At 38.0% G+C, this 13,557-nt stretch overlaps 1 protein-coding gene across 6 annotated transcripts in view; it reads left to right on the top strand.

Annotated features, from left to right (window-relative positions):
* ATP6V0A1 (ATPase H+ transporting V0 subunit a1) overlaps positions 1 to 13,557 on the top strand; it is a 90,227-nt gene that overhangs the window by 48,467 nt on the left and 28,203 nt on the right. For 5 of the 6 annotated variants that reach the window (XM_074223854.1, XM_074223850.1, XM_074223853.1 and 2 more), the window contains exons 12-17: positions 692 to 831; positions 1,135 to 1,289; positions 1,989 to 2,079; positions 7,827 to 7,945; positions 8,576 to 8,792; positions 10,071 to 10,178. In XM_074223854.1, the coding sequence (XP_074079955.1) occupies positions 692 to 831; positions 1,135 to 1,289; positions 1,989 to 2,079; positions 7,827 to 7,945; positions 8,576 to 8,792; positions 10,071 to 10,178 (830 nt within the window). Of the gene's footprint in view, positions 1 to 691; positions 832 to 1,134; positions 1,290 to 1,988; positions 2,080 to 7,826; positions 7,946 to 8,575; positions 8,793 to 10,070; positions 10,179 to 11,002; positions 11,078 to 13,557 lie in introns of all 6 variants that reach the window. The other variant, XM_074223855.1, reaches the window with a different exon arrangement.

Here is a 13,557-nt window from a genome sequence, read left to right as displayed (position 1 = left end):
TTATCAGCCCTAGATTTGAATTTAGTCGTCTTCTGGTCAAAGCACCAGCAGAGGCAACTCCAAGAAAAACATTGATTTCTAATTATGATTATCCTATTCCATAAAGATAATCTTCCTGGCTATGGCATGGCAACAAATTTGAGTCAAATTAGATTGCAAAAAATGAACTGATGATATTTTAGGCAATAGATGTTCAAATAATTTGATATATTTGTAGTTCTTTGACAAAGAATTTCTCAAAGTTTCATATTCTTAAATGACAAACCTGAAAATAGAACTTGTCTTACCCTGAGTATGGAACATCTCTCACTTTCTAGCAGAATCATTTATTGAAAAATAACAACTGTACTTAAGGGGAAAAATAGACCTGTTTTACAAATGGTGGCACTAAAGTCAGAGAAAGGGAATAGGAGGTTAAAATGGGCTGTTATTTCATTTCCTTTTTCATCTTTGTTTACAGTTAAAGTCAAAACTGCTTTGTGACTTTCTGATTGTAAACCTCACCAGGAAGGTTTTCCCCCAGTAACTATCTGGTCTGTCAATTGATCTCAGATTTCCTTAGAGTAGAACGTCCTTTTATGTTATTAGCAGAACATAGAGAGGATCATGGTGGATCCAGCAGCTCAGTGTTACTACTGATATCCTCACTTAGTCTTGCTCCCCCTCTTTCTGTCTTTTGGTTCCTGTGTAGCTCCCTATACCATCATCACTTTCCCTTTCCTGTTTGCTGTCATGTTTGGCGACTTTGGTCATGGGATTTTGATGACTCTCTTTGCTGTGTGGATGGTGATGCGAGAGAGCCGAATCCTCTCCCAGAAGAATGAGAATGAGGTAAAGCTAAGCCTACTTTCATTAGACCAAAAGTTGAACTGATATTTAAGGAGGGGGAACAATTTTATCAGTAATAGAACCTTCTTGGTCACCCTTTAGACTTTGTCAGGGAAATAAACAGGAAGAGAGAAGTTGATATTAATACCTAGCACTGATTTTTTTTTTGAGTTGTTTGATTTAAAATGAATCAAAGAACGTGTGGGAGGATTGGGATGCTACATTCTTAGAGACATTTGTCAACATTGTGCCAAGGCCAGATTCTGTAAATATGTACTTGTGTTCTGCTTTCTTTCCATTTGTCAGATGTTTAGCACTGTGTTTAATGGCCGGTACATTATTCTGCTGATGGGTGTGTTCTCCATCTACACTGGACTTATCTACAATGACTGCTTTTCCAAGGCACTTAACATATTTGGGTCATCCTGGAGTGTCAGGCCAATGTTCATATCTAATTGGACGTAAGTTATTAGAGAAGCCCAGGATCAAAGCTATTTTTTTCCTTTGCTCATCTTTGCTTTTCAAAATTAGTGGTGACCTAGCTCAGTGGCATGCCCTCCAGAGTGCAACTCCAACTAAATCAAAATGTAACTGGAAAATATTTACCAAAATATACAGTAGAATGCAGATAATGTTAATAAATGATTTTCTAAGCCAATATGTGGCCCACAAGGGATCCTTATATATTGTTTAGTGATCCCATTTTTATTTGAGTTTGATATCACTGATAAAGAGTATCACAAAAAGCCCCTAGAGCTAGTTTTTCTTTAGGGAATGACTGTTGGCAAAATGGTTTTTCTGTTTTAAAAACAATGCAGCTGCCTCATATATGACAAATTGAATTATTTTGGTAGAACTCAAAAATATCTGGGAGCAGAAACACAATGACTTTTCTCATGGAGTAATAAAATGTCAAGAAAGAACTCTAAAATTTCTCCCTTTGGGGTTTGATTCATCATAGATATCTGTCCTTTTTTTTCCCCTGACTTAAACTTACTTTGACTGTTTGCCTCTTCCCCACCCCCACCCCCACCCCAGTCATAATCATACCTCCCTCCTCTGACAAATGAAAGTTTCTTTTTATGTTGCAGGGCTTGTTTCTAATCTTCCTTTCTTGGTCAAACCAGTTAATGTGAATTTTTTTTAACTTAATTCACTAGGGAAGAGACACTTCGAGGGAATCTTGTCCTTCAGTTAGACCCTGCCATCAAAGGTGTATTCGAGGGACCTTACCCTTTTGGAATTGATCCGGTGAGAGCTTCATCTTCTTATATGTTTGCCCCTTTTTATGTATTACTTGAGCCTTGGTTAAGAAAAAAATAAAGACAACTTAATTGTGGAATATTTGGAGACATAGAATTTGTCCAGGTAGGTTCAGTTGATAGATCAAAGCTGTAAGTGAATATAGCAAAAGAGCCTCAAATTTTCTTGCTACAAGTATCCCTTTCCTTTAGTAGATGTGACTCAGTAATGACCTAGAGAAAACCGATAGTGATCATTTCTTAAACCATGGTTAAGTTTTAGTGAACTGATTTCATGAGTAAAAATGCCTCTTTTCTAGAGGAACTTGGGAATTCCATTCCTTTTGCCTTTCCAATAATTCTATCTCTATAATAACTTTTGTATGCATTCCCTTCTCTTCCCTCACATGACCATTATTGTAGCTTGGGCACTTATCTCTTATCTGGACTACTGCCTTGTCTGCCCCACATTGGTCAGCCTTCTTTTGGTTTCTCTGTTCTGTAGTCCATCCTTCACAAAAACCATTGAATTCATATTCTTAATGTACAAGTCTGACCATATAATTCTCTTCTCCCTTAGCTCTAGGGAACTCCTGATTGCCTCTTTGTTCATTTATTTATTTATTTATTTATTAGGGTTTTGCAAGGCAAATGCGGTTAAGTGGCTTGCCCAAGGCCACATAGCTAGGTAATTATTAAGTGTCTGAGGCCAGATTTGAACTCAGGTACTCCTGACTCCAAGGCCAGTGCTTTATCCACTATACCACCTAGCCGCCCCTGCCTCTAAGTTTAAATAGAAATTCCTTATCTTGTCATTTAAATTCATTCACAGTCTTTCACCAACCTCCCTTTCCAGATTTATTGCCCATTACTCCCCTTTATAACACTGTCCCACTTTGTATTCTATGAATCTGCCCTTCCATTTCTGCCTTTTGGAATTGTCCCTTATACCTAGAATGTCCTCCTTCCTCATCATTGTCTCTTTGGCTTTCTTTAAGATTCTGGCCAGATGCTGCTTTCTCCTTGAGACCCCTCCTCAGTCCCACCAGGGTCAAAATGGCTCATGTTCCTCTCCTATTTCTTGGCATGAACTTGGTATATATTTAGTGTTTCCTTCACAGTGTCATTTCCTTCCAATAAAAGATTCATTGAGCTCAGGAACTGTTTAGTTTTTCACTTTTGACATATGGTAGGTGCTTATTAATTGGAGAATGAACAGAATAAAAGATAATCAGATCTACTAGGTCATAGGCTAGATAAGAATTTCTTTTTAAGAATAGTTGATTGGGGCCGCTAGGTGGCACATTGGATAGAGCACTGGTCCTGGAGTCAGGAGTACCTGAGTTCAAATCTGGTCTCAGACACTTAATAATTACCTAGTTGTGTGGCCTTGGGCAAGCCACTTAACCCCATTGCCTTGCAAAAAAAAACTAAAAAAAAAGAATAGTTGATTGAAGGAAAGCTATCATCTAATGTGTCATTGAAGACCTTTCATCCCAAAGAATTTAAATAGGTTGCTTCTCTTCTTTCCAGTTTTGTTGAGTTCAGCATCCTTTTTTTAAAAATTCATCAAAAACCAAACATTAGTACCTCCTGAATACAGGGAACTGTGCTGGATTCTGGGGGTGATAGAGAATTTATGTAGGATACTATATATGCCTTAATGGAACTACGGTCTATTTGGGATATAGAATGTAACACAAATTACTATAATAAAAATTAAAATTGTACTATAGAGTCAATGTCTCTGGTTTTCAGATCTTCTATAAAAAAATCTTTAAACAGCTATAGTTCCTACCACCCATTATCACTTTCTAAGAGCACCAGCAGTAATGGGCTATAATTTAATGACTCCTTAGAATAGTCACTCCAACAGGATTTTGAGTCATTTGTCAGTAAAAATAAAGGCCCAGATAACAATTGAAAGCAGCCATTTAATTAAGTCTCAAAACAAAGTCTTGGGGATTTACCTACAATTAGAAGTGATATAGGTGACGACCCAGCAAAGGAGACTGAGAAAGAGCAGCCAGTGAGGTTGGAGAGCCACACCAGAGAAAGCAATGTCACAAAAATCGAAAGAAGAGGTATCCATAAGAAGAGGGCAATTAAGTATCAGATTTGTATCAACAAGGAGAGAATTAAGGCCATCAGATATGTTATTAAAGAAATCATTGGTAATTTTGAAAATCTACTTTTCATGTGAGCAATAAGGTCAGAAGCCATATTACAAAGAGCTGAAAATAGTGAAGGGAAAAACTGTGGAGGCAATGAATGTAGACATCCTTTTTGAGAGTTTAGCTGAGCACAGGAGGACAGTAATTTGAAGTAATAGGGTTACTTGAGTCCTTTAAGGATTAAGGAAACATCTTTATAGGAAGGAACCAAATAGGGAATTTGCTAAAAGAGATAGGAGGACTTGGTATTCAGTTTTCATGTAGGGGTTGGTCTTGGCTTCATCAGAGGGGAGATATAAGAAGGGAAGAAAAGGAAGTTTTTATTAAATTCTCTATATTTCCTCAGTAAATTTCAGAGGAAGGTATTCAACTGTGAAGGGCAAAATAGGTGTGTTAGGAGACTTAAATAGAGGGGAGAGGGTTTAGAACAGTCACTAATGGAATGAGATAGCAATTAAGGAAGAACAAAGGGTTACCTTGCTGCATTGAGAAAACAGTTGAAATTCAAAAACGGGTGGCTAGGTGGCACAATGGATAGAGCACCAGCCCTGGAGTCAGGAGGACTTGAATTCAAATCCAGCCTCTAACACTCAATAATTACCTAGCTGTGTGGCCTTGGACAAGCCACTTAATTCTATTTGCCTTGCAAAAACCTAGAAAGAAAGAAAGAAAGAGAGAGAGAGAGAGAGAGAGAGAGAGAGAGAGAGAAAGAAAGAAATTAGAAAACAAAAATTGTAGTAGTTCCAGGCAGCACAATTGTTTGACTTTCTCTGGCTCCATTCAACTGCAAGTAAATAATATCAAGACCTCCTGACCAGTTTTTTCCACTTCAGTCTCTTCTCTCTTTTATACCTCCTTCACATAGCTACCAAAATAGTCTTCCTCCTGAAAAGGTTATTGATCATGTTCTTCTTTTGCTGAAAACCTTTTCAGTGGCCTCCCATTGTGTGAATGATAAAAATTCAAATGCCATGGCCTGACTGACATGCAAGGCTTTTGCCAGTCTGACTTCAAGCTACTTTTCTAATCTTAGTTTATACCTCTCTTCTTCAGGCCTTCCATGTACCAGGCAGATTGCCAGATTTAGTCTGTCCTTGCCTACCTCAGTGCATTCTTTTTGGGGGGGGGGGGTTAAGTGGCTTGCCCAAGGCCACACAGCTAGGTAATTATTAAGTGTCTGAGACTGGACTTGAACACAGGTACTCCTGACTCCAGGGCTGGTGCTTTATCCACTATGCCACCTAGCCACCCCACCTCAGTACGTCCTTAATCTTTTTTCCTATTCCTGAAATAGATTTTGCCTATGTCTTTGCCTGTTTGAAATTCTCAAACCTCACTTAATTGCCACCTCCTCTATGAGTCCATTCCCAACTGGAATTGAACTATCCCTTTTTCTTCTGTTATTCTAGTCTGACATCTCCTTGGTACTTATATGTTAATATATTATTTGTATTATATGTCTTATGCTTCTCACCATTGTAATAGATATTTTTACTTCTTTTTTTTTTTTTTTGGCAAGGCAGTGGAGTTAATTGATTTGCCCAAGGTCACACAGCTAGGTAATTATTAAGTGTCTGAGATCAAATTTGAACTCAGATCCTCCTGACTCCAGGGCCAAGTGCTCTATCCACTGCACCACTTAGTTGGCTCGATTTTTTTGCTTCTTAAGGACATAAATCGTGCCATTTTTTTCATCATTGTATTTCTAGTACCAAGCAGAGTGTTTGCAGAGAGATAATTGATTTTTTGTTTGCTTTAATTAATTTAGTAGATGTCTATTAGGGTATTTTCCTAATTGATTTTACTCTGTGAAGAAAAGATTTACAAATCACAGACCTACCTACATTCAATGAGCTTATTGGAAAAAAAAATTGGTAAATCTGTACCCACTAGCTACAGTTTTTTCCCTCAATTTCTGTTTCATCCTCTGCTAGGATCTCAGGTCAATTTTGTTGTATTATTTCTTGAAAAATGAAGTTTAGGCTCTTTTCTTGGTCATGACTTTCAGGTAGCCCAATAATTTTTAAATTATTTCTCCTGGATTTGTTTTCAAGGTCAGTTGTTTTTTCCAATGAGATATTTCACATTTTTCTTCTAATTTTTGGCTTTTTTGGAAGAGTTTTATTTCTTCCTGGTTTCTTGCAAAGTCATCAGCTTCCTTTAGTTCCATTCTGTATTTGAAGGAGTTATTTTCTTCGAAGAGTTTTTTAATCTCCTTTTTCAGATGGCCAATTCTGCTCTTTTAAGGCATTCTTCTTCTCATTTGCCATTTAGCCTAAACTGGTTTTTAACATATTATTTTCTTTGATTTTTTTTGTATTTCTTTCACCAAACTGCTGATTTGGTTTTCATGATTTTTCTGCATCACTCTCATTTCTCCCAATTTTTTCTCCACCTTTTCAGTCTTTTTTTTTTGAGCTCATCCATAGCTTGAGCCCACTTTCTATTTCTCTTAGAGGCTTTGGATGCAGAAGCTTTGAGTTTTCTTCTGAGTCTTCCATGGGACCAAAGTAATTTTCTTGGTCAAATTCTTCCTTTTCTTTTGTTTGTTCATTTCCTAAGCCTAAAACTAATTTATCATACTTCCAAGGTTTTGGGGGAGGGTTGGGACACCCCACTGGGACCTTTACTCCTTCAAGGTCATATGCTCTCTTTCCTGTGCTTTAATATGTAGATGAGGAGGGTCCCTGCTCAGTTATCTTAGTATGGAAGCCCAAAACCAATGTTTGTGTGGGCAAACATCAGAGTCCTGCCCCAGGAAGAGTAGAGAGATTTCTGGGCTGTGCTCTGGAGTTGTGGGCTGGCTTTCCCAATTTCCACTGCAAGTTCTCACCACAGGACTGTTCTGAGGCCAATGTTCCTGCACTTTGGTGCAGCAGAATTCTCTCACTGCCACTTCGAAGCTGTTCCTGGTGATCTCTGAGCTGCTCTGAGGCCTCTGCTTTTTTCCAAACGCCCATCTGGGTGAAACACACCTTTTCCATGGAACTTTTAAGTTGTCTTGGACTAGGAAATTGTATCACTCAGTCTTCCTGTGGATTCTGCCTCTTTAAATTTTGACTAGAGTCATAATTTGATGATTTTTGGAGTTTTGTGGGGTATGAGTTTCAGGGAAATCAGCACTTCACGCTATCATCTTGGCTCCGCCCCCTAGCTACAATTTTTTAAAAAAATGTTTAATTCTATGTGAATAGCACTAAGTTCAGTATATAAATTGAGGGGAGGAAGAAATCATTTGTGATTGAAGAGGATTCATAAGGGAGATGGCATTTTGACTTAGATCTTGGTAGATAGATAGAATTTAGCCAGATATAGATGAAGGTAGGTAGAACATTTCAGGTGGAGTAAATGATATAAACAGTACAGAAAGGAATCTCTCTGGGCTGTAGAAATCAGACTGAGACAGGTATAATGAGGCCAGATCATGAAGAGACTTACATTTGAAATAAGGTTTGAACTTAAAATTATCATAAAAGAAATCTTTGAAGATTTCTGAAGAGAAATCTGTAATAACTTTTGCTGGTGAAACTTGTTGCATCTACCCAATGTTTCTGACCTTTTTTTTTTTAATCTTATATGACAGATTTGGAACCTTGCTACCAATAAACTGACCTTTCTCAATTCGTTTAAGATGAAAATGTCTGTTATCCTTGGTATAATCCACATGATATTTGGTGTTACTCTCAGCCTCCTCAACCATACGTGAGTTACTATTTCCAATAAAGGGACATACTTGACTAGAAAAATGTCAGCATTTCTGGGAGTATTTACTCAGGTCTTTGTTCTTCAGGTTCCTATTCCTTTAATTTCATTTTTCAAATAAAATTAGCTTACATTGCTTTAAGAATTTACAACTTATAGAATACTGCAAATCTTTTTTTAATTGTATTTGTTTGCATTCTTATGCAGATGTGTTTACTTTTTTTGTTTACACATAATTTTGTTACATAACCCATGGTTCCTTTCTCATTTACATGACTTGAATTGGGGTAGTGAGGAGAGGAACATACTTTAGAATTTCTTTCAAGATCCTTGAGATTCAGGCTACAGTATGATACTGAAATGTTCTTATAATATTGCTGCTGCTTCTTTTTTTGTTTTTGTTTTTGTTTTTGCAAGAGTGGGGTTAAGCGATTTGCCCAAGGTCACACAGCTAGGTAATTATTGTTTGAGATAAGATTTGAATTCAGGTCCTTCTGACTCCAAAGCAATTCCCTGGTAAAAACAAAATTTGGCAAGAGCCAGGGACAAGCACAATACTTTTGTCCAGAGAAAAGTGATCCTGCTTTAAGATAATCTGTTTAGCTTGATCCTTTGTCTTTCCTTCTGCAGCTATTTCAAGAAGCCTCTGAATATCTACCTTGAATTTATTCCTGAAATTATCTTCCTGACCTCACTGTTTGGCTATTTAGTCATTCTCATTTTTTATAAATGGACAGCTTATGATGCTCATACTTCTAAGGAAGCACCAAGCCTTCTGATCCATTTTATAAACATGTTCCTTTTCTCCTACTCGGATCCCGATATCAAGATGCTTTATTCCGGGCAGGTGGGTCTGATATACTCAGTTATCCCGTAAGTAGATCTGGTATTTTAGACCTAGGCATCTGGGCATTAATTGTCAGACATTATCGAGGCCTGGACTCAGGAAGATCTGGCTTCCAATCCCACTTCAGATACTGATTGATTATATGACCTTTGTAAGTCACTTAACTTCTCTTTGCATCAGTTTCTTCCACTGAAAAATAGGGCTAAGAACAGCCCTTGCTCACAGACTTGAGCCAACATTTGTAAATGAGATATTAGTAGTAAAAGTACATACTTAGTGTAGAGTAGGTGCTATAAAAATGCTTATGTTCTTCTCTTTCCTTTCCCTATTACTGTCTCTTCCATTTAGCGATGACACCTTGCACTATAATCCCCATAGTGGAAAATGCTGCCTATTTCTTTTTTATTTGTTTGTTTTTGCAAGGCAATGGGGTTAAGTGATTTGCCCAAGGTCGCCCAGCTAAGTAATTATTAAATGTCTGAGACTGAGTTTGAACTCAGGTCCTCCTGACTCCTGGGTTGGTGCTCTATCCACTGTGCCACCTGGCTGCCCTCAAGGATGCTGCCTGTTTCAAGCATCATGCAGCAAAAATGTGTTGTAGCATTTCTGTCCACTGTAATTCTTTTTTTTTAGAAAGATAATAAGGGGGCAACCAGGTGGCACAGTGGATAGAACACTGGCCTTGGAGTCAGGAGGACCTGAGTTCGAATCTGGTCTAGACACTTAATAATTACCTAGCTGTGTGACCTTGGGCAAGTCACTTAACCCCTTTGCCTTGCAAAAGTCAAAAAAAGAAAAAGAGAAAGCTAATAAGAATTAAGTTTTTGAGGTAGTTCAGAGTAGCCCTTCAGAGTTTAGTTACCCTCCTAGGGTCTTAGCTACCTGCTGAGTTCAAATTGCAACCCAGGCTTAAGTCTTTTGGACATTCCATAGCTTGTGGACCTGACCTATTAGACCACTTTCTGTGGTTTTGTTCCTAAACAAATTTGGGGTTCTTGACTCTTCTTAGTGATTGTTGTTCAGTGATGGGCTTTGTTGACAAAGATACTAAAGTGATGTTTTCCCCTTCCTTTTCCAGCTCATTTGACAGATGAGGAAACTGAAGCAAGCAGGGTTAAGTGACTTGCCCAGGGTTACACATACTCAGAATATTGTCTGGGGCCAGATTTGAACTCAGGAAAATGAGTCTTTATGACTCCATACCTGGTGCTCTATGTAGTATGATGTCATCTAGCTAGATTTATATAGATTATGTTTTGTTCTTTCTTTCCCCTGCAGCAAGGAGTTCAGTGCTTTCTAGTGGTCGTTGCAATGCTGTGTGTTCCATGGATGCTGGTGTTTAAGCCATTGGTCCTTCGCCATCAATATTTAAGAAAGAAGCATTTGGTGGGTGACTGATTTTAATGTACTACTTCTCAAAGTTACTAGGTTTTGGGGTGTTTTTTTTTAAGATCAACAACTGAACAATTAATCATATTCAAAGATATTGCCTTCTATATAACATGTCCTGCTTTGTCTAACGAGCTTATAAAATAATAGCGTATATGCCTGCTTCTCAGAGCTCTATATTCGCCTTTAAATGGTTGGAATAGAGAAACCAAATCTTCTTTCTGACCCTCCCTCCTTCCTCCCCCCCCAAAAAAAGGTATTTATTTTATATTTACTCTCATCAGCCTGTGATCAATGAAAACTAAAAGCAATCAGCCAGAGTGGGGCTATAGACATGTTGAATGGGTGAATTTATTTTTGTGGTTTGTCTGGGAAACCACAGGGCTAATGCTGAGGCACCACTGTCTGTTAAAATGAGTCAGTAATACTTTCACTGACCAAAATATCCGGGAAAAGGTTTTACTTGAAGCAGAGCTTATTTTTTTTCTTTTTAAAGCAATATACATACTTTGTATGCATACTGCTAATGTACATCTGATTGTCTTTTTCATTTCTGTATATATAATGATGTTAAATTCAGGATTTGTGCCTGGATAAACAGGAATGCTTTTATTGCATGACTCTCAAACAACTTTTGGATTGTTTTGCTCTGTTGCAGAGCTGTGCAGTTACAAGACACTCCCTCTCCCTTCTCTGACCATCTCTCATCTTCCCGTGTACCCTCCATTCGTCTCCCATCACTCCCTTCCTCACCATCACCGATCTATCCCTCTCCCACTTTTTTTTTCTTTCCTCCTCCTTTTTCTTCCATTCACTATCAGGAAGGGCAGCCTGTGGAGGCCCCAGTCAGCCCAACCCAGAGCGAGCAGGGACTAGAGGCAGCAGCGGCTGCAACAGTGAGTGTATTGGAAACCAATCAACAATCACTTTACATATTTTTAAGGAGTTTCCTAGTTATTTACCAGAATTCAAAATAACTCTACTGAGGGCATGGGGCTTGTATGACTCTCGGGAAGTATATCCTGGTTGCATATTGGGATTTTGGCAGAAGAAATTTCTACTTATTGAAAACAGATTCTGATGCCATCAGCATAATTGTGACATGCTAAAGTTCATAGGCAAGGAAAGTAACTTATATGGAACTAATTGTACTCCAAATTTAGCCCCATATACTTAACAACCATAGGTTAATCCACTTTGCTATCCCTGTATTTTGTTATGTTATAGGGAATTTTCAACCTCTAGGCAAGCTCATCTATATGAATTCTGAATTTACCTTTCCTTTTCTTCACTGATGTTGAGTATTCACTGCTTCAAGTGATGTTATAGCTTCTCTCCTGAAGACAGTTTTATATGCTTCTTTTACTTTGTGAAAACTTATGGAATCCCTGTATCTCCAACCTTTTCTAAGAGATTTCCAGTATCACACGTGCTGTACTGTGTGTACTGTGTATCTGGTAAAATAAATCAGTTTGCCATCTGTCTTAATCCCTCCCACTTCCTACACTGCCTAGGTATTCAGCAATAGTTACTTGAAATACAAATGTTAAATATTTGTTCATAACGAATCTCTTAATAGTATCTTATCCTAAGACAATTTCCAGATTAGCATGGTGTGTTCTGGTAGAGCAATATACTTACCTATATCTATTTCATTTAGAAGATCTTAGCAAAAATGATTCTGTGCACCAATAGGATCAGACACCCTTAAAAGAAAAAGAAATGTTACTTGTACCCTTGATGATATTTACATTAGGTGCTTCTGATAAACATTAAAATAAGTTTTTTCTAAATATTCCATTACTAGGCTAAAAAGTACTAATTATTTCACTCAGGGGCCATTTTAGTTCTGATCCTACAACAATACTGAACAGGGTCTGCCACATGCTTGTTGATTATGGCATATAGGCTCTTTTCTTCCCTGCAAGCAGAAAATGTAAGGCACATTGCCTTGATGTGTCTCTTCTTTCCATAAACTCTCAATTTTTATTAATAAAGTTAAGGTGAACTGGTAGGAATACCTTGATGCTTTTAGACTGGCCTCCTCCTCTGTGATATTCTATTTTGTTATTTTATCTCTGGGTCTAGAAGCCTGTTTACTGATTGGCTTTTCTCAACAAAGCTTTTGACAAAACATCCATTTCAGGAGGAAAGCAAGAGGTCTTTGGGACAAAGCAGTTTTATTCGTTAGGAACCCTAGATTAAGAAAACAGATGGGTTGCAGATCCAAATACTAACATGGTTTTGTCATGTTCTATCTCTGTTGTATATTTTGTGTAACAAGTTGTTTTGTATTTATCAGTTGTGTGTGTGTGTGCCCATACCTCTCTCACATGTTTTTTCCCCTCTGTTCTAAAGAAGCCTCTCAGTGTCTGTTCTGGGATGTCCCATCTGTCTTGATTCTGCTTTACCTACTGGTTCATGGAAACCCTCAGAATCTGCATTCCACTTTAACGAACCACACCCTTCTCCTCTGCTGCCCCTATCCCACAACTTTCCCCACCCCAGTCAGAAACTTAAGTTGTGTGCCAGATAAAAATCATTTTCTCCCTTCACCACTGTTCCACTGTCATCCTCTGGGATGAGTCCTTAGACATCACATTCAGTAGTACAACCTATACCTGAAACAGTGTCAGAGATAAGGATTACTCCAAATACTTACTAGTCAGTAGACTGTGGTATACATACTGTTATATACTGAAAAGTGTAATCCAGAGAGGGAATCTGAAGAAAAAGGAACCCAGTCTGCCTGCATTATGGTTAGTGCAGCTGAGGTGATTGTTGAACAAAGGAGCAATCCTTCTCTTGTTTGGCCCTTCTGACCCAGACTCTGTGTATGAGAGCCAGAAGGGTTTGTAGGAAGAATAATTAAGTTCAACCTCTTTAACTGTATAGCAGATTGAGGCTGAATGATGGGGTCCTGTAGGGCAGGTATAATTCTAATGGTACCTTCTTTGTTGTACTTGGGTCATCTCCTGTGTCTATTAAACCTGAGTCCTTTTTAATCAAGTTTATTTAAGAATTGTTAACCTGGAGATATTTTTGTACTGCACATGTATGTGGAGGAGCTCAGGATCTGACCAAATTCCTTATAAAAGGAGCTATTCTAACACTCCAGAATCCTCCGTTTAAGGAAGGGGGATCTTTTATTTATTTTTTTTTTTTTGTCTTCTGTATATGTTCTCCTACCAAAAGTTATATGTGGAATAAGCATATCTTCTGCTTGATAGGGGCTGACTTTTTTTTCTGTTTACTCTGGAGTGTCTATTAAGATATCAGCTATATATCTATGAAAGAACAGTAGGGCTTGAATTATATACCTGTCAGAAGTTTATTAGATTGATGCAGTCATATATTGCTTAGTTTAACTTAACTT

Source organism: Macrotis lagotis, chromosome 2, assembly GCF_037893015.1.
Source record: "Macrotis lagotis isolate mMagLag1 chromosome 2, bilby.v1.9.chrom.fasta, whole genome shotgun sequence".
NCBI classification, from domain to species: domain Eukaryota; kingdom Metazoa; phylum Chordata; class Mammalia; order Peramelemorphia; family Peramelidae; genus Macrotis; species Macrotis lagotis.
Note: the sequence above shows the minus strand (reverse complement) of the source record. Positions and strands in the feature narration are given on the sequence as shown.